Source organism: Acipenser ruthenus, chromosome 5 (genome assembly GCF_902713425.1).
Source record: "Acipenser ruthenus chromosome 5, fAciRut3.2 maternal haplotype, whole genome shotgun sequence".
NCBI lineage: Eukaryota > Metazoa > Chordata > Actinopteri > Acipenseriformes > Acipenseridae > Acipenser > Acipenser ruthenus.
In genome coordinates, this window is record NC_081193.1 from 14,560,057 (window position 1) to 14,587,216 (window position 27,160).

At 40.2% G+C, this 27,160-nt stretch overlaps 1 protein-coding gene across 1 annotated transcript in view; it reads right to left on the minus strand.

Moving 5' to 3' along the window:
* Positions 1–27,160, minus strand: part of LOC117402276 (dihydropyrimidinase-related protein 5) — a 54,464-nt gene that overhangs the window by 23,374 nt on the left and 3,930 nt on the right. The window contains exon 2 of the mRNA XM_034003256.3: positions 19,908–20,172. Coding sequence (XP_033859147.2) covers positions 19,908–20,172 — 265 coding nt within the window. The remainder of the gene's footprint in view (positions 1–19,907; positions 20,173–27,160) is intronic.

A 27,160-nucleotide genomic window follows, 5' to 3' on the forward strand; every position in this document is an offset into this window, starting at 1 on the left:
ATAGCCAGACATGTTGTATTTCTTACTGAATTTCTAATGCCTGGAGTTGACTCGGTACAAAACCATATTAAATCAGTATCCAGAATCTATTTCTATTTTCACATCTAGTGCTGCTATACAGGTGACAAACACCTCAGGGCAGCAAATATTTGTTCTTATACTGTCCTTTATGCTCACATCACTTGCATACTGATTTTGTTTGTCAGACTGAATTATTGAACTGTTGACAAGAGAAGATAAATCAGGCTGACAAAACAGTGGTTCAACTAAATCAAATTCCACTAGGAGAAACGAAAACTGAAAGCCTAGGGACAATTATGGAAAAAAACACCCACTGAATCAGATCCCACTGGCGGGGATACTGCAAGGGGACAGGGGGTGATACAGAATCAAAACTTTCTTTTATAGACTCAGTAATTTCATTTTCTGTTTAATATGCTAAAACATTAAGACATTGTGGCAGAGCAAGAGCTCTGCCCATGTATTATTTATTGGTGTTTGGTGGTGGTTGGCAGGGATGGGATTAATTCCTCCCTGGCAAAAATATGTGAGAATGTGGCTGGAGCCTTAATTAGATAATCGCTAATTATTGATTAATTAGGCTCCAGCCACATCCCATAAAAGGAGATCTCAGGACTGCATTTGGAGAGAGGAGTTCGGTGAGTGAACTTGTGTTGTTTTTGTGTCTCTGTATTGTGTTTAAAAGGTCAGTGAAGGCTCTGCCCAGCCTGAACAGTTTTTGTATTTTTGTGTAAACCTTTTGTTTGTCCCTGTGCCTATTTGTTTTGTGTTTTTGTTTTATTTTTCTTTAATAAATACCTGCTTCGGCACTTCACTCTGCAGTTTTGGTCTCTGAGTCTCTGTCCGCTTGTGCTATCTCTCACAGGCATTATTAATACGCAGTTTGGTCTTGGGCTTGTCTTGTACATGACCTTTAAATACCACACTGTAAGAGCATGGTACACCAATCGTCACCAAGCCCTGCCACTTTACAATTTCAAATTATTCAAACTGTTTAGATCTGATTTGCAATCCAAAAAGGTTTGTTCCAGGATAGACAATACTGACCCTCTTCTGTTTTAAAGGGCGTCCCAAATATAACCTTGACTGAGGGCAAAGTGAAAAAAGCTTTATTGCCCATACTTAGTAAGCCCAGCAGTTTCTACCATTCTCAACAAAGACATTTGATATTTTCCTTCCTGTTCGTCAGATATTCCCCTCATGTACATAACATTGTGCATGAAAACTCAACACCTGATACAAACACTTGAGGCTTATCAACTACAGATATAAAAGTGTTCACACACGAAAAATATTTGTTATGCATGCTTCATTATAAGGGTTATGACTGTTGTTGCAATGTGTACTGTATATTGTAACTTCTGCTTGAGGTAAAGGACTCATAGCCCAAGTGGAGCATTAAGTGATGAGGATTTAAGTACAAGGCAGGAAAAGAGAGTGAGTGAATAAGAGATTTAATAAATGACCTGAGTAATATCTACTGTACCTTCATATCACTCTGCATCAAATCACCCAATACACAAAGAACCAGAAATGTAAACTAGTGTCTGATTTATCAATGTGACAGCTGGGTACTCAGTATAATACTGTATATTCTCATCAATATTCTCAATTGAAAGCTTTCAAACTCTGAACCAGGCTCCTAAGCATCTCACAATGAATGAAAGACAAAAGATACTGTAGATGTTGAATAGGTCAATATCAGTGAAAGCAGGCCTGCAGTATGGAACAATGCAAGCAATACAACATAGAAAATCTAGAATTTACTTTGCTTCCCATTGTAAATACAGAGACATGAAGGTCACAAAACATCCTATCCTTTTTGACAGTTCTCAGAAGGGATACAAAGACAACATTAAAAAACGAAGATTATCAAACATTATTGCAGGAGCAGTGGGGTCTAGTGGTAGACATGTTCACATAAATAAATCAACTAATTCATTTTTAGTTAGAGACCACACCATTTGTTTTCCTCCTTATAACAAGTTCAAGTGGAATCAGGGCGGGCGTCGGGGGGGGGGGGGGGGGGGGATGGGGTGTGTGCAAGCAAGGTAGTATTGGCGGACTGTAAATCAAAACACAAATTTGAAAATCAATCGAAAACCACAGCTGACAGACTGTCTATCTGCAGGCGGGACGCAGAGCGAGCGCTCTGGTAATAGGTCAGTGTCAAGGTCATGTGATTGTTCTGCTGCGAGATGCATTACTAAGGCGTAATTTCGAGAGCCCAAACAGAAATGGACAATCTGATTTGGTGAAACCGTTCCACTTTCCTGCCGGTCTGCTTGGAGTGCCAGATACAGTTACGGCCAAAAGTTTTGCATCACCTACATTTTTTTTTTGTGGATTGAGACATATTAAGCAAAATTATTTAATTACATAGGGAGATGCACTTTTGGCCATAGCTGTACTGCTAATTCACTGTATTCTATAGGTAAACTATAAATGTAATGCAATTACTGGCAAAATACAATAAATGTAACTTTGATTTACGATGGTCTGTAGTGTATAGTGAGATAGTTTTTTATATATATGTATTTGTTTACGACTGTAAGTCGTCCTAGATAAGGGCGTCTGCTAAGAAATAAATAATAATAATAATATATTTGATCCATAATATTAATTTTATAGTTGATTCCATATGATATGAATACTGCTTAGGACTTTCTGCCTGAAAAAAAAAAAAAATCACCACAATGCACAAGCATCATCCCCAAATCGCTGTCAGCCATGATGCTAGAACAGAAATGGAACTAAATGATTTTGCGAAAAGGCTAAAACCTGTTCCGTTTACACCAAACCAGCTGAACATGTCTGAGCCTGAAATTCCACCTTAACTAACGGTTGGTAAAAATTCAGTATGTAAAACAATAACATGCGTTTTGGGATATTCATTTGTTAAGTGTGTTCATAGAATGATGTTCTCGCTTATGAGTTGTAACAAATGCATTTGTACTGTGGCACTAAGTTTAGAGATGCAGACATGTCTTTTTTTTATAGAAACGTTTTCATACTAACTTTTGTACTTGATAACATTAATTTAAAAATCCAGTTGATGTCTATGGCCAAATTCATTAATCTTGTTACATAATTGATTTATAAAAATGCTTGGATATACTGTTACTAGGTTGATTACTGTCATGTTCACAGTCATCTTAAAATAACGTTAGAATGTGTTTTGTTGGAAAATAAAAATAGGCCTATATTTTTGACCGATTCAGATTTTGCTGCGTGTTTTTTTTTTTGGGGGGGGGGGGGTCTACTTCACAGTCTTGCACCAGGGCCCAGTAAACCCTAGCGCCGTCACCGAGTGGAATGTCATTGGGACAAAACGGAACCATGACCATAACGTATTAAAACTGGAACCAGTATTTCCCTAAATGTTTATACACTTTTGTACACAACAAAAGTCTCAATTACTGTGTTTACCCAGATATTGTAGCAAATTGGAGTAAATCAGGGAGACATTCTTAGAAGATCAATTAATTGGCAATAAATATATCATAAAAAAATGTAGCAGTGAAAGTAGTCTATTGACTTAAGGATTTGATTAAATGGTCTAGACAGACTTTTCGTATGTGCCGTAATAGTATTGGTGAAATTGCACTTTTGTAGGCCTTCTGTCAGCATCAATGAATCATAATTTAAGATAGCAGGCTGAGAGACTGCATGTAAATGAATGAATTAGAGCAGCCTGAGACACAGCTGTATACATTAACAAAGGCAGGCTGGACTAGACATGTGTTGGGTTTCAATTTAATTTCAAGAAGAATGAGAAAAGTGAGGGGATGCAAGTAATCATAGTCACGTTTAAGGAGCTTTATTAATAAAATATTCACAAAGAGTATGTGCAAGGTCATGTGTCTGTATAGTTTTTTTTTTTTTTTTTTTTTTAAGTGTGGTTTCTCAAAACTGACATTAAACTAACTTGAGCAGTCTGGTGCTCCAGTACTTTTTTCTCTTTGTCTTTTAAGAACTAAACCAACATCCAGCACCTCAAAGATACAACCAAATAAATACCTATTAACAAACAGACTGGGCATCTGTACAGTATGGTTGGGAATTAATTGCAGCTGACTAAAGATAAACTGTACAGCATACTAACATTTGAACACTGAACTCAGCTTCAAATCATCTTCACAATGTTTAATATATATAATTTTAACCTTGAATGCTTAGAAACAGAGGCAACTGCTCAAATGTAACAGTAACACATCAATATGGCTCTAACGTCTCTATATATAGATTGCACAAAATATTATTTGTATTATTATAGCAAAAGAATCACTTCCCAAGAGTATGAATATTTTCAATGCAGAATTCATAACCTTGTTTCACTTGTTCGGCTCCCACAAGGCAAGCATATTATTTTTAACATTAAAACAGAATAAATTAAAAAACCGATAGGATTTGAAAGTGCATGTGACTGTCTTTGCAAGCCAGAGTCTTTTGGATCCCTAAAAGCCCAGTCGTCAACCAGGTCCTAAAAATAATCTAAAGCCTTCCAACTCGATTGCAACTGTGTCTCTGGTCATATCTGGATAGCCACTGTTTATTCTATAAAAATAAATCCACTTAATTGAATTCATATTTAGAAAATGACTGGCAACACACTTTTGTCTCTGATAATCAAGGTTTTACTGGAGTATGCATTTACTGTATACAGCAACATCACATTTGTTTGGATAATCCAACATTTCTGATTGTCAGGTTTTAGATGATTGACTGGCAGTTGTATTATGCTTAGAATTATTATTTTTTTGTTTGTTTCTTGACATTAACTAAACTAAGGATGCAAGTTAAGCAGACTGATCTTACTGTAGAACTTAAAAAAACGTATTTCTGTATCATACAACTCAGCCATTCTATAGATATAAAAATAAATCTTTGGAGCAGACCAAACCACTGCCCAGTTGCTAAACTGTCCCCTATCTGTAGCTTTGATGATGGATTTTCCCTGCTTTTTACTTCGTTATGTGATCTCTCAGGGGTGCTGCCTGTGATGCAGTGTGAATCTGGATTCAGTGGTTAAACATTTACCCCCTGATGCAGACAGACTGTTTCTGTCTCTCTGAATACACAGACAGTTTAATCTAATCAGCTGCAGTTGATCCCCTGACCCATAGAAATGAAGCTATTTTGGCCATTTAGACAAACCCTTTGGATTCCCATGCATGAGCAGTCCTGGGGCCCTATTTAGCAATGTTCGCAAACCCCTAAGGCAATTGCAAAATATTTTGCCAACCTATGTGATTTAGCAACCGTCTTTTAGCATGTAAAGAAAAGAGAGAGAGAAAAATGAGAAATAAAAGAAATATGGAGTGTGCACTGGATTTCTACGTGGCCAAACAAAGAGAGAGGAGGAGGAGGAGACATCCCCAAATATTTAAAAGTCACCTGTCTTTTCTGAGCCTGTCTGACACACAATGTATGCAGCAATTTTGCTTCTACAGACAAACAATCACTGACATCTGCCAACTGCTTCAAGCTGACCTGGAAGGAGACATGCGGAGAGCACACTGTTTGCCAGTTACATATGTGAGCAGACGGATGATAGGAAATGTAGTTCTGAGAGGTCCATGCAGGTACATGGGAAGCCATCTTGAGGCAGGGAATGCAATTTAAAAATGTTTAAAAAAAAAAAAAAATTATTCATTATGCCGCAGAATAGTGGGCATATTATGGCACACACTGATTTTATTGTGCCACGCTATGGTAATCAGAATGAATATGTGATTTGTATGGTAATGCATGATAAAATCCCTTCAAAATGGCTGCAAAGGTGTCGAGTTGGTAGATCACGAAAGCTGGTCTCCCTGTCTTAAGCCGTACGCATGTTTCACCTAAAACAGAACTATACAAACAGAACGTACATTCATTGTGCTTACTACGTGCTCATACTGGACTTTACTCGTATAAGCAAATATTTTTACTATAAGTTAATTGCTCTTGGTCGAACCCGCTCTTCTATGTAATTATTTACTATAATCTCTATTATTTGCTGTTATTTGAATTTGATCTTTTGCTACTATTCTCTATTTTTTGCTACTGATATTGTACTTTACAACTGCTCTTATCTGTAATGTGATATTCTGAAATTTGATATTTTACAATGTGATACTTTGTAATGTGATACTTTGTACTGTGATATTTTGTAACAATTGTAAGTCGCCCTGGATAAGGGTGTTTGCTAATGAATAAATAATGATAATATTAAAACCTGGAATGGGTGAAACTGCAATGCAACAGGAGTCGTATTTCCATCCCTTATCAGCTATAATTAATTCAGCAAGGCAATGTAATTTACTTCAGCCCAAGGCCCTACCGGTACAGACTTCAGCACTGTCTGAGTGGACAGCTTCCCAGCAAACACGACAAGACTATTAAACAGGGTCCTAAATGACAGATTCATTCTAACAGTAAATGGAGCTTACAGGAAGGCCGATGCCCTCAACTGTAAATCAGCCACTGTGCTCCATTTCTTATGGGCCCGATATATATATATATATATATATATATATATATATATATATATATATATATATATATATAAGCACTGGCTCCTGTATATGATTTTATATTAGACTTTTTTAAATGACAGCAAACCTATACAGGGGTGTGCAAGTTTTGAAAAACACTTCTTGTCCAAGGGATAAAATGCTAGAATAATCTACTTGTCCTTCTTTAAAAAAAAATCACAAAAACACACACACACAAATAGAATATACTTTTAGGATTTTGCTATTATTAAACAATAAACACAATCAATTAGTGATTAATAATAATCAAATAAAGAAAATGTAATTCAGTCAAACAATCTTGCCAAAACTGAGCCTATCTAATTTTTTTGCATGACACATGGCAAAACAAAAATAATAATTAAACTGATAAATAAATAATTAAAAAAGATTCAAACTACATCAGGCCTTCAGAGATATTATGAGGTGCAGCATTTCAGTATCTTAGGTTTCGGTTTCAGTTACCATATATACCATGATTTTAAAGTGCAGTATTACCAGAGAGCATATTAAATTGCTTTACATAAACAAGAACACTTACCGACCCCAAACAACTTTTTTTTTTTTTTTTTTCTTTACAGAAGATGTTGATGAGTTGGCAGATCTATCTGATGGTGAACTTCTTCACATTACGCACCCGTCAAACAATGATGCTTGTTTAATGTTTTGGTTTTCTATAAGGTCATTGGATAAAGATAAATAATTTTGTTTCGTGGGCATTACGCTGTCGGTCAATCTATAGCTTTACAGATCTACTACCAACCACACGATTTAAGTAGCTTTTTTAAAAAATAATTAAATTGATAAACTGTTACATATAAAATAGTTGTATATGTTTTTATGATGTGAAATATTCTTCCTAGAGCTGCCAGTCAAACTTTATTGGGCTCCTACTGTAGACAAAGGCAATGTAATAGTATTGTTGTATTAATTTAAATATGTTTGTCACTGTGTGTGACTGAGGGTTTGTGAATTAAAAGGGTATGTGTATTTGTGTACTCTGTATAGATTTTTTTTCATTTGTATGTGCGAGACTTCTGCAGTTTAGAGTTTTCAGGACCTAGCAACAGAACATTGTGACAAAAGAAGGAAAAAAATACTTGTCCAATGGGCAAAGTATAACAGTAAAACTTGTTGTCCCTCACACAAATCTTGTTGTCCTGGGTGTCGGGCGATATGAATTGCACACCCATGATATACATTCCATTTACACCTGATACAGTAACACATTTTTATGACAGCTGTTTGAAGCAAGGGTACAGCAGTGCTGTTATGAGGTTCACTTATTTGCCTTAATATAACCCACTTATTAAATTCTATACTTAGATATCCCATAGATCCACTCCTGTCAATGCCCCCGACAAACAAACAACCCACAAAAATAAAATTGACAAGATCTAAATACATGCTGTATTAACCACATTCTACAGTACAAGTTGATGTAGTGCTGTGTATCATGGTTACAATGTGGTTACAGCATAATAAAGAATAATCTACAACCAACTAAGTTCAATGAATGTATTTAAGCAGGCTTTGAACTCTTGGGATCATATTCTGGAGATCTTTGCAGGAAAGCAGCAGTAAATTTAGTTACATAGACGTTGTCATCTTCTGTATTTAGCCAATAGGCAATCATCCACAATTGTTTAAATGTCCTGAGATTTGAGTGTTCAAGACAATGGGCAGATTTTTTAAAATTTGTCTTTACAGTAGAATGCCTGAAACATTTGTTCCTGAGTTCTCCACAGCTACATCCTACCACAGGAGTCCAACTTACGGGTTTTGTTGCAGTATTCAGATCAAAATATTTAACAGTAGAATGTTGCCCGAAAGCAACATTTGGAAATATGGGGCTACAGATCATAGTGAAGCAGTCCAAAATGACCTTCACCTTCATGAAGGTCTCATCTCCACGGCAGTTACTCTAAAGGACAATGAAGTCCTGGCAAGAATACATTTCAATAGATTTAAAGTGGTTATGCTAAAACATTTCAATACAGTAGTGTGAAAATAATATTGAATGTTGATCTAATAAACCTCAGGTGCCAGCTGATCCAGGAAAAAATATATATCTTACTAGGGCAGCAGCTACCAGGAGATAGCAGTTTAAATGTATTGTTCCTAAACACAACACAGAGAGGGCGGAATGGAAGTCTTCAATGGTTGCTATGGAAACAGAATGTGATCTGCGATAGTCACTCTGCTCACCAGACCAATTTTAGCTATAGAAGAAGAAAATGCAAGATAATGGTAATTTTTGTCACTAGCCTGCTCATGCTTAGATTCAGATAACAAATCCCAGGTGTTTTAGAAAGAACCCTGCTGAGTTTTTTTAATGGTATACATTGCTACCAGTATGCATCCCTTGCTACTCTCCAGCCTACAATATGTTCTCTAAAAGCAAGGGTTCAAATTACTGGACTCAGTATAGGGCAGTATATTCATTGAGTACAGGACTTTCCCCAGTACTTAGAAAAGCACATAATAACACAACAATATGTAGGCTTTGAATTCCATCTGGTACTGTACTTCTATATATGGACTGGGGAGCAGTGACTTACAAGATTATGCTGGTTACATTAAAAGAGCAAAAGCATGCATAATTTATTTCATATATGGAATGACTTTTGTTAAAATTCTTTAAGTAGAAAAAGTAAAACATTGCCTGAATGTAAAGGCCATGTTCAGTAAGTAGTCAGATGTGAGCATAGCTTTAAAGAGACAACAATTAATCTTCTTTTGCATAATTTATTCACTGTTTCTTGAACTAAAAAAAATAAATAAATAATTAAACCAACTTCTCAGCCATCATGTAGTATCTAGGGCTCCTGATTTTCCATTCTTGGGAATGGCAAATTCCATTTTTCAAAATGACCAATTCCGTTTTTTTTCAGTTTTTACCAATTTATTAAGAATTAACAACTCAATTTGAACATAAATAACATTTTTACAAAAAAAATCTATTGAATTCATTTTTTTTTATTTAAGTCCCCAAGATACTGTAGTTTTCATGAAAAATCTTTGTTAAAGCAGTCCACTAGTAACAATGTACTGTAGGTCAGTCAACAAATAAAGGTGTTTTGAAAAAACAGCTTACTGCTGGTATTACAATATACAGACTAGTCAAAAACGAGGGGCACTATTCATAGGCAGTGAGTTATATGGGCCCGTGGTGCCCGTGCTCCACCAATATTCAGGAACGTGGGCCCGGCTCCACCAGCGTTTGAGCTTATATTTTACATACATTTTGATGTGAACAATATTTCTATTCACAGATGTTCGCTGAGTGTCAGCTTGGTGGGCGTGCTTAGCTTTTGGAAGCATCTGATTTGCTGGTCCCATCCTAACAGCGAATCAGTTTTGAAAATGCTTCGTAAGTACGTCCTCTGTGTGTTCAATGTAAACAAACAAAAACAAAAAAAGCACACCGCATACATGGCAAACAGCCTGTAAATAAATTGTGCACATTGAAGAAAACTGACTCTACATAGTTTCTTTGGAGTTTCAAAATGAACTATTATCTAATGAATATTTAACGATATTCAATAACATTAAAAAAATATACTAATAAATGATCTGTGATGTTAAACACAATTTTGGAGTAACGATCAGCTTGACCTATGGGGTATGCATGTTGTGGTAAGTAAATCAATTTATTTGTAATTATTATTATTATTATTAGTGCTGATTATCATTATGATGATGATGTTTTAGACAGGAATTCCCGCATTGTGCGTTTCACAGATACTGAAGGTTAGGTGGTACAGTATTAACAAGATGCAATGCGTGATGCTGCAGCTGTCACTAATTTAAAAAATAAGTGTTTTTATATTAGATTACATTCCAAAGTACTGTAATCTGTTTGGAATAAATATTTTAGTAACACCCCTGTAGTATGTTAAACCTGCTTTAGGCTTGTTGTGAATGTTGTGTTTTTTTGTGTTTTGCTCACATTCAATTGTTGTGCACAACTTTACTGGACAGCAATTATATTAAAATAATAAATGTCACAGGGAGAAGAATGGAGCAAAAATGTATGTGGGCGGTACAATCATTGATGTTTACTTGTTTGCCCAATTAATCAATTGCTATTTTGAGGCTTAACTGACAGTCCTATTGTGTACCATATCATTTATTTTGTTTTCTGTCTGTTGTGGCTTTAAAACGACTCTGAAGTATTATTTACACTCCTTGCTCTTTTGAAATTAAATTCTGATTTAATCATTAAAGTTTAAATGCAGTGTTTGGGCGGCCAGAGCAGCAACACAAAGAATGTTGTCAGTTTACCTGGAAACAGTTAGAACATTGCAAAAGTAGGGGTTACTTTTGATTTAATTTTAGGAAGTATTTGCTTTTGTGGGTTATGGACCTATCAGCACTTGAAGTCATACACTCTGTTATAGATGACAATCTCCTAGTTTGTACTGTATGCAAATGTATGTGTCGTCCACAGGATGTGTTGTCCCTCAACACAGCGGCAGCATTGACCAGCGTGTCCAGCAAAACAGTCTCCCGACCGTCTACATTTGCAGAAAACCACCTCTGGAAAGCACAACTTCTGGAGCAAGTGAAACACCATGGATCGAACCTACTTATGTGCGGAATATTTTGTGACAAGCAACAGACGTGCTACAGTGGCTCACAAACCTTCAAAACTGGACAATGAACCCATTTCCATAGGAACAATGCACCATGAGCTATGCAGTGTGGCTTCAGTAGCAGGTCACTTCAAATTGTTTTGGTAAGTGTGCAATACAATAACGAGCAAGATATTCTTTTACAGCTCTGTGACAGAGAGAGAAGGAATCTGAGCTGCAAGTCTCCCCCGGAAAGGGTGCTGTGTAAGGTTGGTGGTATACTTTCCCATAGACTGGCCGAATCAATGGTAGGTGGCAACCAGAAGTCGGCCATTTTGGAGAGAACGCATAGCTGCGAGTTTACTAAGCAACTCCATTGTGGTCAGCTGCGAGGCATGCCGCGATTGGATAGACTGTGGCGCTGGGCTGATCACGGGGAAGAGTTTGCCAGTACAAAGGGGGCGCAGTTACATGAGTATGGCCCCTGATGCTGGAAGTGATGCTTGGCCGGAGCACTGTGTTATTGTGTTATTGTTTTGTCTTGTTGTTGCAGAGGAGGATTAGGAGTCAGGAGCTGCCGCCACGGAGGAGCACAAATCCCAGAGGACTACCCTCACTGCACAGCACAGCACGGACAAGCACCACTTTCCTGAGTTGGGAAGAGCACAGTTTTGTTGTGGAGGATTGTGGTTGTGGAGTGTTTGTTTTGTTGTTTTGTTTGGGACTGTAACCCACCATGTCCCCCCCCCCCATAACCATCGCTGTAAAGGGGTGGCTTTATTATTCGTTATTTCAATAAACACGGACGTTTGCACTGGAAAGTACTGTCTGGACAGTCCATTTGTACACCACATCACTCACATCGTGTCACAAGCGCCTTAACTTGCTTGACAATCAGTACAGTTTTTAGAACTCAGATTTTAAAAAAGACAAACTTCCTGTTAGTAATGTCATCTGGGTAAGCCATATGCTTGTGCTCTTCCAGAATTATTCTTAAATCCACGTGTAAACACAGCTTTAAATACAGACGGTATAAAAATCTAAGCAAAAGAGAGAATACAAGCTTTGCACCAGAGTACAATGGAAGGTGGTTGTGAACCATAAAACAGCATCGAACCTACAGCTATGGCCAAAGGTTTTGCATCACCCTGTAGAAACAACAAATTGTGCTTCATTAAGTCAAATGAAACCTGCTGAATAATGTTACGTTAACATATTGAATTACATACCGTTTTGTAGTTTTCCATATACTTAACGAAAAACTGGCAAAAATTGAAAAATGTTACATTAATACTACTATTATGGCTTCCAGTAGACTTTTGTGATATCATTTTGTAGTTTCTTTGATTACGTGATATTAAATAAAAGATCTAGGCCTATATTATGTTCACATCATTTTTTTTTTTTTAATGTCTCGATCCTAAAATTCTAGGCGATCCAAAAGAATTCTCTATGCAGTTTAAGAAGACACCATACATATGTCTATCCACTCCCCCATAAATCTATTTGGTTTCTCTTTTTTTTCAAATGAAAGTAAACCCTCCCTAGACTGAAGCAAAGCTTACATTCAGCTGAGTTGTCAGGGTAGTGTGTTGAGCCCAGACCACTCAGCTGCAGTGGGATGAAAGCAAATAGCAGATGGTAGACTTCTGTGTAGCTCCCGTCTGACAGGGACCTCTCGAAGGATTGATTTCCCTTTGTCTCTCTAATAACACTTTTGCACCCAGTCCCGAACTGCAATGCATTAAGGCATGCAGCTATCAATGTCTGTTGTATCTGCTATTAATGTTCAAAAGGAGGTCTATTTGAGACATTCAATGAAAGTCTTTTTTTATGTAATTGGGGTATTTTATTGCTCCATCAGCATGAAAAGATGCCTTGAGGGGCCAGTGCATCTTAGTGCACTCCACTGTGACAGCCATGGACGTTAAATAAAAGAAAAGCTACAAATCTGAAATGAAGCTTCTGCAGACTTTCAGCACCATCAGTATATAGCAAGGATCTTTCTAGGTTAAATTCAAATATGGAGAAATAAACATGAAAATATCATAATCTCTACATCTTCTACAGGTTTTTGATACTACAAAGTATTTTCTCTCATATTAACATGTTAGGTACTTGTAAAAAGAAAAGCAGGAGCACCAGCATTCTTTTCGCCTGGCAGTCAAACTGCAATCTGAATGGAACCCCAACCCCAAGTGGTCAAATCAAGTCAAGTCATTATGTGGACTCATATCTTATCACATTTAAAAAAGTTATCCAAAAGATGGTATGTCACTCTTCTATAATAAATTCTTAGTAAATTATAATGAAGGATTGCATCTTTCTGTTTTAACTGATAATGACCTTCAGAACACCCTAAATTACATGTTTACAAAATATATATTTTTTATGTCGATAAAACATGAAGGACTTGTAGTCCGAAACGTCTTAATATATATATATATATTTTTTATCAATTATTCACATTTCTGTGCACCTACAATACCCTTTTCTTTTTGATTATATATAGTTTACCTGTGTGGGATCAGTTTACAGTAGTTCAGTTTGAAATGGGACCTGGGTTTTCTTTCCTCAGTTCTACTAGGTGGACATCTGCACTTCTACATAATAAATGAACCTTTTTATAATTATAATTATGTATGACAGATGTGTGTAAAGAGTATGAAAAACCAAAATGTAGCGTATTTGAGTAGGGTTTATTTTTTTAACCCGGAAAGTAACTGATTTTGATAAATAATAATTAAAAATTGAAAAACACCACTGGACAAAATAAAAAATAAAAACCGAAAAATTCAAGCCCTAATTATAATTTGGGACTTCTGCTTTTCGGTTTTTATTAATATAATTTTTCGAGTTTTATGTAAATCGTTCTTTTTCAGGGCTTTCGCTTTTTATATGTATGAAAGTATTGTTTTCGGTTACTTTCCAAACTTCTTGGCCGTTTTTTTTCTGTCACAATATATATAGCAACTCAACAGTACTTGCACACTTCACAGTACTTGCACGGTTCTTTCCTTTGTTGTCTTCCACAACCAAATCCTTATGGTCACGGGAATATTCTCCTGGGTTTTTTGTGTGTTAAGGCATTTTTTAACATTTCGCCACAATTTGCAATTATGTTTTAAATTCCACGAGCCTGTATACTCCCTATCATACTTTAATATAGCTAAATCTCGCGAGCAAGTTTCTAATTGTAATCTTGTTAGGTTATTATCATAACCCTGGTTCCCTGAAATAGAAATGTAACCATTACCGCATGGGTATTTCCCTCCTAAAGACCCCAAAACGAATAAGATATATCAAAGCTGCTCGACGAGCCTGTGACGCAGTCATGGCCCGCCCCCAAGGACATAAAAACTGAGAAGCCGCCCTTAACACTCTAGTTCCAAAACCAGGGTTTTGACGGTCCATGGCATGAAGTCTGTAGAACCTAGTAAAGGTATGGGGAGCAGCCCACACCGCTGCATTGCAAATGTCCTTGACAGATAAAGCCCATGAAGTTGCCATGCCCTTTGTAAAATGGGCAGTGAGCTTCTCTGGAGGGACCAAGTTGGCCAGCCCATAGGCAGTCCTGACTGTACCTGCTATCCATTTAGACAGCCTCTGCTTAGACAGGGCTTGACCATGGGAGTTAGCCCCGTAGCAGACAAAAAATTGTTCAGACTGCCTCCAACTTTTTGTCCTGCCAACATAAAACGCCAGGGCCCGCACAGGGCAGAGCATATGGAGCTGTCGCTCCCTGTCAGACTGGAAAGGAGGTGGATGGAAAGCCTCCAATTCCATAGACTTGTTGACATGAAATGTCGAGATTGTCTTTAGCAAAAAGGCAGGATTGGTACGGAGCCTGTAAAAATGAATGGAGAATGCCTGCATCTTAGAGGTCTTCACAGGTCTACCCAGACCTGAGGACCCGAGACCTGACCCATACCAAATGGGTTTTCGGGTACAAAAGTGTCACGCAACACTTGGGTCAGGTCCGATTTTCATTACTCAGTTATACACAAACTGTCGATTACTGTTAAAGAGAGATGGCCGTTGCTCTCTTTGGTACTAAAAATAATTGTTTATAATTCCTGTTGTGTGGATTGGCTTCCCCCAGTAGCACATGACATGGCTTGCAGAGCGCAGGAGCAGGCACGTGACGCGTATTGAAGGTGTTTCTTTTAGATCATTCTTAAAAGTCTGAGTAATGGATTTGTTTATGAAGAATGTGAAAGAAAAACTTAAGTAAAACAAATTCCCTGAACAAAAGCTCACAGAAAAATGCAAGTCTGCGGTGTGGGAATCATTTCTTGTTATTGTGGACAAAGAAGGAAAACAAGTTGGTACAGCAAAATGTATTGATTGCAGGAGCCTGCTTCGATTTGATTCAATAAAAACGGGACATTCAAGTTTTTTGAAACATAAAAAGGGATGTACTAAAACAAAGATATCAACCCAGGCTCCTATTACCTCATTTATCGCTAGATCAAGTACAGTGCCTACAAAATATAAGGACTCAATAAAAGATAAATGTCTTAAAATCTGTGCAAAAGATTTACGACCACATAGAATGTTTAAAAGCCAGTCTTTTCAAGAACTTGCGCAGTCACTTGTTGTCAATTCCATTTGCTATTATGTTAAGTTTGTAATAAAATCACGCATTTACGAGATCGTACTTCAGTTAATTTGATTTTCAGATAATATATTTAGCTTTTTATCTTTTACATAAACATATTATATATTTAATTTTACAGTCCTGTGTGTAGGTTCATGATGGACTAAACACTGTCTGTGATTCATCCAGATTTCCAGGTTGACTGGAAAAAAAAAGCTTTAATACTGTATCTTATCAGTGCATATACGCTGGGGAAAGGAAAAGCGTTCCACTGTTTTTTCTGGGCCGGGTCGGATCCAGATCTAATAACAAGAATTTTATATCACGTCGGATCGGGTCTGGTCGGGTAAATAATTGTCAGTTCGTAGTCTGGTCGGGTTGATTAATTTGGACCTGTGAAGGCCTCTACTGCTTCTCACTCACCCACTCTGCGCAAGCAAGAAAGCCGCTTTCTAAGTGCCTTCACTCTAAGGCGCTGGGAACTCTCCATGAAAGGAGGTCCGCCTCCCAGTTGGTCACCCTGGGCAGGTGTACTGCCCGTAGTGAGAGGCGGTTCTCCGATGTGGAGACCCTGCCAAAGGGGGTTCCACACTCCTTGTCCCCCTCTGCCATTCTGTGGTGACGACCTCCCTTCTGGTGACATTGCCCCGCGCTACGCCGAGGCATAGATGGGCAGGCGGTTTCCACCAAGAGAGTGCCTTTAGACAATGACGAGACACTGTCAATAGGCGCTCACAGTTCAGCACGGGCTGACGAACCAGACCTGCAGAGGGCACATATGCAGGAGACCCAATGGAAGGGTCTGGGAAGCTGCTGCCATCAAGCCCAGAAGTCTCTGGAACGTCACTACCGTGAGCACTCTGTTGAGCTGAAAGACCTCTAAACAGGCGGCTATTCTCTGTACTCTGCCGTCCAAAATAGATAGGAGGCTGTCTGAGAAAGCGTGAGCTGGCTCTTCGCTTGATTCACTGTAAGGCCCAACCGTTCAAGGTGTCCAGTGACAAGTTCCATGTGGGCTTCTGCCTGTGCTGGAGACTAGGCACAAATGAGCCAGTCATCCAGATAACTGAGCACTCTGATTTCTTTGAGTCTCAATGGGGCCAGGATAGCTTCCATGTACTTCGAGAAGGCGCGGGGAGCTAGGGAGAGGCCAAATGGCAAGACATGGAACTTGTACGCTGTTCCCTGAAAGGCAAACCGCAGGTACTTCCTGTGCGCTGGTTTTAAGGGGATGTGGATATAGGCGTCTTTAAGGTCCACCACTGTGAACCAGTCGCCTGGCCTGATTGTCAGCAAAAGCTGTTACATCGTCAACATTTTGAACCTCCTTTGGCTCACATACAGGTTGACCTGTCTGAGGTCAAGGATTGGTCTGAGGCCACCATCTCACTTGGGCACTGGGATGTACCTGGAGTAGAAACCTACCACCGTGTCGTCTTGCGGGTCTACGACTGATGTTGGAGTCATGCCCCGAAAGGGAGGGCAACCATGCTTCAACTGGTAGAGAGTAGCCGGTTTGAACAGTAGTAAGCACTCAGATGTCCATGGTGCACTGAAGTCAATACACCAGATGGCTCCCTGAGAAGGGGCCCTGGGCCTGTGGCAGCAAACTCCTAGGGCTGCTGCTGGGCTTGTGGCTTGGCCTAAGGCTTTTGTCTCTGTGCCGGGTGGCGGAAGCAGCCACGGGCCGGTTCTGAACACCACGTCTGTCAGCAGGTGCAGCCTGGGCGCCAGTTTGCCGCTGGTTTACGCACTGGAGGTGGTCGCTTGGGAATCAGGCAAACCAGCTCCTTCCTGGATTCCTGCACGGTGAGAGCGTTGCAGCACCTCATCCACCACGGGACCAAACGTATGCCTTGGTGTAATAGGGGCATCCAACAGTGGGGCTTTGTCCCCGTCAGACATGCGTGCCTGGGAACGCCGGAATGTTCACACAGTAACCTTTCCTTGGTGGGAAACCACTACCCAAAGCTTTTCCATCTGCTCCGAGCCTGCCGATCGCTTGGAACGGCGACTCTTCTTTTTTCGGGGGAGGAGAAGGAGAGGCAGAGGAAGATGTGGAAGACCGTGAAGATGGCTTCCTGCGTGGGCTACTTTCTCTGGTGCATCGTCCGGTCTATCTTGGCACACAGCCATGGGGTGAGGACACAGCCACCTCTCTACCGGAGGGTGAAGAAGCATGCAATGCAGTGTACAGTATACAGGTACAGGTGCTGCCTCAATCTGCTTATAGACTGCAACCAGACGGGTCAAGCCCTGAACAAGACCGGTTTGGTCCCGGACCGGGGGCATAAGCACTGGTCGGTAGCGGGTCAGAACCGGGACGATATCAGGTCGGTTCGGTACTGGTTCAGTGACATTAGCACCGGGTCGATACGGTGCCGGGTCGGAATTGGGATGGTACCGGGACAGCTGGCTTTGTGCTCTCCCCCCAGGCTGCAATAGCTCCGGCTGGAGTTATTTATTTCTCGTTTTGGGTTTAGACTAAATTTACAAGACGGTTTGTATATTTTATGTAATTGGAGAATGACTAACATTAAGAAATCTCCTATCCACAGCCTATGATACAATATCACAAAAAATAACAGATTATAAATAAAACAGCTGATCTTTTTTTTATTTTTAAAGCCTTCATTAAAAGCAGACAGCAAATTTAGCCACAGACTAAAATGTTGACGTTAATATGATATGATCCTACAACTGTACAAGACTTGGGTGCTTGGGATTATGTGATCTCAGCTATGTCTCCTCTGTATATGAAAACATAACTAGCAATGACCCATGGTGCATCTAGCTTTATGTACAAAAGTTTGAAATTATTGAATCACTACACAACTTACAACAGATTACATAAATACCAAAATCCTGTGACTGAAAGCTGTAAATTTCACTAAAAACACACATTACATTTCAACCTCTCCAATATAAATAGTGTCATATTACCATCAACATTTCCTTTATTTCCAATTTCACAGAACAGACTATGTACCAGATTTGTCTGTCCCCAATAAATACTAATAGATAAACAATTAAAAATAAAAAACATATGTGCAGGAAGAAGTACTTAAATAACATACTGAATTGTTTCTTGCCAATACAAAATCTTCATTAAACTGGAAAAAAAAAAATATAGCAGATGTACAGTGCCTTGCGAAAGTATTCGGCCCCCTTGAACTTTGCGACCTTTTGCCACATTTCAGGCTTCAAACATAAAGATATGAAACTGTAATTTTTTGTGAAGAATCAACAACAAGTGGGACACAATCATGAAGTGGAACGAAATTTATTGGATATTTCAAACTTTTTTAACAAATAAAAAACTGAAAAATTGGGCGTGCAAAATTATTCAGCCCCTTTACTTTCAGTGCAGCAAACTCTCTCCAGAAGTTCAGTGAGGATCTCTGAATGATCCAATGTTGACCTAAATGACTAATGATGATAAATAGAATCCACCTGTGTGTAATCAAGTCAAGAAGATGGATGGAGCCAAATACAGGACCATTCTGGAAGAAAACCTGATGGAGTCTGCAAAAGACCTGAGACTGGGACGGAGATTTGTCTTCCAACAAGACAATGATCCAAAACATAAAGCAAAATCTACAATGGAATGGTTCACAAATAAACATATCCAGGTGTTAGAATGGCCAAGTCAAAGTCCAGACCTGAATCCAATCGAGAATCTGTGGAAAGAACTGAAAACTGCTGTTCACAAATGCTCTCCATCCAACCTCACTGAGCTCGAGCTGTTTTGCAAGGAGGAATGGGCAAAAATTTCAGTCTCTCGATGTGCAAAACTGATAGAGACATACCCCAAGCGACTTACAGCTGTAATCGCAGCAAAAGGTGGCGCTACAAAGTATTAACTTAAGGGGGCTGAATAATTTTGCACGCCCAATTTTTCAGTTTTTTATTTGTTAAAAAAGTTTGAAATATCCAATAAATTTCGTTCCACTTCATGATTGTGTCCCACTTGTTGTTGATTCTTCACAAAAAATTACAGTTTCATATCTTTATGTTTGAAGCCTGAAATGTGGCAAAAGGTCGCAAAGTTCAAGGGGGCCGAATACTTTCGCAAGGCACTGTATGTATTACAATCCAAATACTAATCTGTTCACAATACTGTATCTGCAGATAGACATGTCCTGTAGGAACTCAAGTGTCTTCTGATTTCATAAACAAACAAAACCATACCTTGGTGCCGTTGTAGAAGTCATCCACGCAGGTGGCGTTCATGAACGTCTGGTGGAAGTGGGTGCTGGTGTCGATGCCCCCCGGGATGACCAGTTTGCCAGTGGCGTCGATGACCTTTGCCCCCCCGGGGATCATGAGCTCCCGGCCCACCTGCTGAATAATCCCATTCTCAATGTAAACGTCTGCCTCCTGAGTGAAGTCATCGTTCACTACCTTCCCTCCTTTTATAAGAATCCGCACAGTAGCGGAATTGGCGGCCATAATCCTGGACAAAAAATAAATAAACAGCATGTCATAGAATATTTAACATGTAAAATGCTGTGCCCCATAATGTTTACAAACTGTTTTTCCATGGTAAAAATAATTGGTATAGGTACTGAGCAAAAACAGAGCAGCAGCAACACTGTGTTGTATGCACACCCCTAGTGTGGACCAACATGGAGATGAAACCTGTTCTATTCTTATGAAAATTCACAATGAAAATGTTTTTAAGCTAAAAAAAAAGGTAGTATAATGGGACTATAAAAATCTGAGGAACTAAGGCCCCAATTTTTATGAAACTGTGGCAATGTGCCACGCCCCTGTGTGCATTTCTGTGTTGTATGTTGCGTGTGGTGTGTTAATGTTGGTGAATAGAGATGGCTGCGTGGGATATAAATGGGTGTGTGCAGCACGGGTTATTTAAAATGTATAATTGTATTTAGGCAAGGGATTGCACTTCACGTGCATTTAAAGTATTTAATATGTGAGCACGAGGTTGCACATAATTAATTCACATGCTGGGATTCAAGTGAATAATTAATTAGTAATTGAATCTCGGCACAACAGTATATATAGATGCACATTTCATTCACTCGGGGTTGTGTGTTCGTGAGTGGAGAACGGGTGTGGAGAGGAGGTATTCAGAAAGAAATAACAATTGCTATTGCGCGCTGGAAGCACCAGCGCGGTACTTGTTTGTCTGTTTGTCCACTTTGTTTGTCTGTCTATTTACTTTGGCCAACGCGCCGTTTTGTTTGTTCAGTCTGTATTTTCTGTTTTGTACAACCTTTTTATTTGCAATAAACCAGCGCAAGCAAGCGCCTTCATCATATCACCGTCCTGTGTGTTTCCTTTCCTGGGTCTGACGTAATCACTCAGCCAGCCGTGTGACAGAAACACAGCAAAAAGCAAGTCAAAATTGGCTGCATGAGTTTAATTGTGTTTTAAAATTGGTTAGAACTGACCAACTGATGAAAAGTGGGAGGCAAAAAGGGCTAATAAATAAATAAAAAAATACCCTTTAAAACAGCAGCATTTGCTTTTTCTGCATTTGATTTATTTTCTCTCGCGCTGTCATCAAAATTCGGCCCCCGCTGACCTTAAAATGTGGATACAAAAGACACCAGTGGATTTCTGATTCTTGGTGTGTTTATATCTATTTAAAAATATTTTCTGGGGTTTACTGACTAATGGCCACTTAGTTCAGATAACAATAAATACAACTTTTACTGTTCATTTCAGAAGACGGCTCCTAGAAGTCACTTTGCTAAGTTATCTTTGCCATACTGTTGAAGAAACATGTTTCATTACATTTTTCATTTCAGTGCATGCAGTGCTATCATACAACAGAACTCCTGTTGTCATGACCATATAGCTCAAACAGTACTGCCTTCCTAAGTAAATGAGACAAGCTCTTGCAAATATTTTTTCTACTACACAGAAGCGAAACTGTCATTTATATATATTTTTTTTATACAGGCTAACTTCACTATAACGAACCCTTCTTATAACAAACACCCGTTTTTAACTATCCCAACAGCAAGAACCGATTTTCTCAATGCAAATTAGCCCTATTAGAATGATCACGTACAGGATCGACCCGGATACAACGATCTCAGTACTGACTGACACTGAACTTTCTCCAGCGTCAAGTGTGTTATTCTCTCAGTGGAAACAAAGGCCAGTACGACTCATGCATGACGAATGCAATCGTTGCCGGTCAGTCATCTTTACACAAACTGCAACCAGGCAACGGGCATGAGGAGCAATCTACGCTGGATAGGTTTTTCAAGAGAAAGGACATGTAATTACTGTATTCAGCATGTCAGTGTACATTCTTTCCTTTTTCATTTCTTTACTGTTTTCTTTTAAACATACCTGTAGCAGGGTGATTGCCCTGCACTGGGGGAAATTAAGTGTTGGTGTAATTTATATGTGGAAACAGGTTTGTTTTGTGTGCTTTTTGGAGTTGTTATGTTTGATCAAATGATTGCTTACAGACTGCAACAAAGTACTTGTGAAGACAATGCTCAGCCAAGGCTGTATGAAGAAGCAGGAGTCGTCGTAAGAATACCGGCTCATAAGTAGTTTAGTTTAGGGGATATTGATCCCAAGTAATGTATAGCGAGGGTTACGTAGTGTAGCAGGTTCCTGGAGCGAGATGCCTCGTTCAGTAAGGCTAGCGCTCGCCCTCTGGGGCACCTTTTATTTGTAGATTTTGTTCTGTGTTTTATTTTGCCTTTTGTACAGTCTTCTGTATGTGTCCTCGTTACAAAAAGGATATTGCTGCTCTAGAAAGAGTGCAAAGAAGAGCAAACAGAATTATCCCGGGTTCAAAAGGCATGTCGTATGCAGACAGGCTAAAAGAATTTAATCTATTCAGTCTTGAACAAAGAAGACTACGCAGTGATCTGATTCAAGCATTCAAAATCCTAAAAGGTATAGACAATGTCGACCTAGGGGACTTTTTTGATCTGAAAAAAGAAACAAGGACCAGGGGTCACAAATGGAGATTAGATAAAGGGGCATTCAGAACAGAAAATAGGAGGCACTTTTTTACACAGAGAATTGTGAGGGTCTGGAACCAACTCCCCAGTAATGTTGTTCAAGCTGACACCCTGGGATCCTTCAAGAAGCTGCTTGAAGAGATTCTGGGATCTATAAGCTACTAACAACCAAACGAGCAAGATGGGCTGAATGGCCTCCTCTCGTTTGTAAACTTTCTTATGTTCTTATGTTCCTCTGTGCGTTACCATCGTTGGTAGCGTCACATGAACCGTTTATTTACGTTCTGTTTTGTGGTTAATAAATCCTGTTCCTTTTTAGGAAGTTGGGTACTGTTTAAGAGAGGCATTTCTGTCCCATGAGATTCTGGCTCGCTCTAAAGCAGCACAATGCATTTTTGTTCCAGATGGCTTTCCATAGAGATCACTAAGGGTGCGCAAGCGTAATCTGGTTTGCATACTTTTTGCTGAGGCTCAAGAGCTGCTGTGTTGATTCTGTGTTTCATATATATACATTAATCTCACATACTACACAGAGCTCTTTTTCATTTGCCATTTATTGAAAATGTCGAGCAAATTCTGGCGAGACGGTAAAATAGTGCAAAATACTTTTGTCATTTGTAGCGAATACGAACATCACATTTTTGTATCCAAAGACATGCCAAATAATAGTCTATTATTTTGAATGCATTAAAATGCTCTCAGCAGAGGCATATATGCAATCAGCTGAACAAAGAAAATGTACTTTCAGTATGTTAGCCATTGAGTGGGGGCGGTAATAACTATTTTGTGATTTGTGCCTCATCTGTCAAAAAAGTCACGAGTCGCCGCTGAAATGCAATAAACAATAACAAACACAGGATAAATAAAAGGGTTTAATAAACTGATAACACATACTAATAGTCTCTGCGTGTCTGACACAGTAATTAAAAAAAACAGCAGGTTCTCCCTCACAGCTCCAAAACTCACACTCTTCACCCAGCCCCTCCCTCTGCCAGGCTTACATTTCACCCCATCGTGTGCGCTCCCCCAATCACAGGCACGCATTCCCGTCCCACCACCCATTATCTCAATGCACCCACATAGTCGATTAATCCCCATGGGGGATCTCCTGCAAATTCATGTTTGCGATCGGCTGCAGTCCCATTGTCCACGCGAAGGGGACCCTTAACTCAAAAACCTGGGCTGGCTGTCGTGTGAGAGAATGCACCCCCCCCCTCCACCCTCCACCCAGGTTTACTAACACATTTGCCTTCACAATATGTTAGTAAAGTATCTTTTTTTTTTTTTTTTTTTACTGATAATTAATTTGATAAAAGCAAACATTTTAGCAACCTGTAAAACACTCAAAGCCTGAATGCTTATATAGTGTAGTGTAGTTACAAATAAATTAAACGTCGCTTTTTGATTGGTTAAGAAATATTTCAGTTAAATACCGAATAGTGAATAATTTTGGGTTGTGGGTTCATTATTCCTGTGTTCATTTGGGTCGCCAGTCAAAAAGTTTGGGAAACACTTTAGAGGGCTTTTAAAGTAGGCTTTTAATATTTTAACAGTGCACAAGGAAGCAATACATTATTTAAAGCAATGAAAAGACATTGCTATTGGTCTGCTTACATCGCCAGCTTTTAGCTTGACAACTTTATTTACTTTTTGGTTTACTTAAAGTTACTTTACAGTTCCTCATACAAAGGCATGACATCGAACTCAGTAAATTAAGATGGGACCTTTATCTTTTCAAAATATACCAAAATAGTAAAGGGCTGCTAAGCAAGGTTTTATAATCAATGTCCCTACCTCTTCTTTGTTTCTATTAAATAAGTGCTCAAAAGAGTACCAAATTGGCAGCTGCAGAGGGAGAAGTCTTCAGTTTGCACCTCAAGCAGCTACTCTTTATAGCGATAGCAGCCACAGTAAAGCTTACTCACACACAGCCCTGCTTATGGGCTTCGTTTCTGCCTTGGAGAGACTACATTCTGAAGGGAAGGATTATTTTACAAACAATACTCTTCCAGTCCTTGTCCTTGTGAGGGCACCCATACTATTTACAGACTTACAGAAATCCAGTTATACTTGAGTCTTTAAGTCCATCGCGTTATGGCCTCGGGAATACTGGGATAGCCAGCTGGGCCCCTGCTTAAATCGGGGAGGCCCAAGCAGCCTGCCAGGCCATGACCGATGAAGAGGCCAGCCAATACAACCTGGTCAAGCAGGCCATCTTTCAGCGACTCAACAACACGGGTGAAACACATCGGGTGCGCTTCAGGGAGTACCAGCGGACACCGGAGACCCGACCCCACGATGGTTCCCCTGTGATTGTGCGACCACATGGTGCATTGGCTTTGTCCCCTCAGGAAAACAGGGGTACAAATGGGCGAAGCCATAGCATTAGAACAGTTCTGCCATGTGGTCGGCGCCAAGACCCAGGCGTGGATACGGTGCCACAATCCGGCCACCCTGGAAGCCGTGGTCAAACTGGCGGAGGACTTCGAGGGCTCCCTGATCTCCTCAGACCAGCCTACTGACCCCACCCTCACCACCGAGCAGCATGGGACTGGCTCCACCTCCACCACTACCCCTCATCGCGCTGGGATCCAGACATCCTAGACCCCCGACCCTCGGGCAGCCTAACCTCCCTACCATGGAGGCAGCGGTTGGCCCTGAGCTGGGGTAGATTCAATGCCTCTGACCTGCTGCCTTATCAGCAGCGGGACAGATATGTAACCCCAGTGCCTTCTGCCCCTCTTATCTGTTCCAGGTGCCATCCCACAGGACATACCGCCCGGCTGTGCTCCTTAACAATAAAGTGCAACTTGGCAGCATGTTATCTGGCATCGGAAGCGGGTAAGAGACAGGGAAATGGTCGAGAGGGAACTTGTATTGTTGATGTGGTTGTCGGTAATGTGAGGACCCATGGATTAGTGGACTCAGGGTGTGCACAGACCTTAATTCGGACAGCTCTCTTGGGCGGTGTGTCGTGGCAGCCACAAGGCAAGGTGGTGATCTCCTGTATCCATGGAGATACCCCACACTAAAATCATATATATCGGTAGGATTACAAGCGGACTTGTTTTCTTCCAATTTTCATCCTACAAAAACAAAGAAAGAGAGACGGATTGGAAAATGGGAAGGTGCATCAATGAGACGAGGCTGGGGTCTGGTGGGAGAAAGCTTGGCTGGTATCAAACGCCAATCAAAGGGAGTCGGTACGCAGTGTGACCGAGAGGGCGAGGTTACTGGGCCATCCAGGGCAGATGTTACTCCGGCCCCTCTCAATATACCGGACATGTGGGACCGAAGTGCAGACCTACTGTGGGACCAACACAACGACCTCACACTGATGGACGCTTGGGGACAGGTCCAGTCTATTGAAGGTAAGGATGTTGAAGGCACTGTGGTGCTAGTATATCCACACTTCATTATCAAGGGGCAATTATTATATAGGGTGAACCCTGCCACGGACAAAGGACAGCCTGTAACACAATTGATGGTTCCCCAGTCTTATCAGCCAGAGGTCATGAGGCTGGCGCATTTTATCCCTTTTGCGGGACACCTGGGAGCTGATAAAACTAGGGAACGCATATTGGCTCGATTGTATTGGGTAGGACTTCATAAGGAAGTGTCAAAATATGTAGCCACATGCCCAGACTGCCACCTAGTTGCGCCGGGCCAAGTGCACCCCGACCCTTTGGTCTCACTGCCAATAATTTCCTTCTGACTCCAGGTATAAAATGTATAAAACATTAAAAATACATCCCATCCGGACATCTGTTTATCATCCACAGACGAAAGGTTTGGTGGAATGTTTTAATCAGATCCAAAAGCAGATGTTGAGACGGTTTGTGAACCAAGAGCAGAAACATTGGGCAACGCGTGTTCTTTAGCTCCTTTTTGCAGGGAGAGAGGTGCGGCAAAGTTCAACAGGGTTCTCCCCCATTGAGCTCTTGTACGGCCGACAGCCTCGCGGCATCCTCGATCTGTTGAGAGAGGGGTGGGAAGAGCACAAAGGCTCATCCAAAAATGTAGTGCAGCATGTGCTCCTACTCCAAGATCGCCTGGATTTGGTCAGTTGTTTGGCCCAGGACAATCTAAAATCGGCTCAGCGCCAGCAACAGCAGCAGTACAATCAAAATGCACGCATTCTGACCTTTCGACCTTCTTCCAACATCAGAATCCAAACTGTGTGCTAAATGGCAGGGGCCATATGAGGTGATTCAAGCTATAAGGAAAGTGAATTATGAAAATCGGCAGTCCGATCGCCGTAATGAGCGTGACATTTACCATGTAAATTTATTGAAGCCCTGGCAGGCAATGGAGGCCTTATTTAGAGTCCCAGGCGAGGTAGAGGATGATTTTGGACCCTGTATAGAGGCCCCTATCACTCAGAGCATTCCGATGGGGGAACAGTTACTTCCAGATCAGAAACGAGATCTGCGTGAGTTAATTGGAGAGTTCAGGGGTGTTTTTTCTGATGTGCCCGGCAGAACT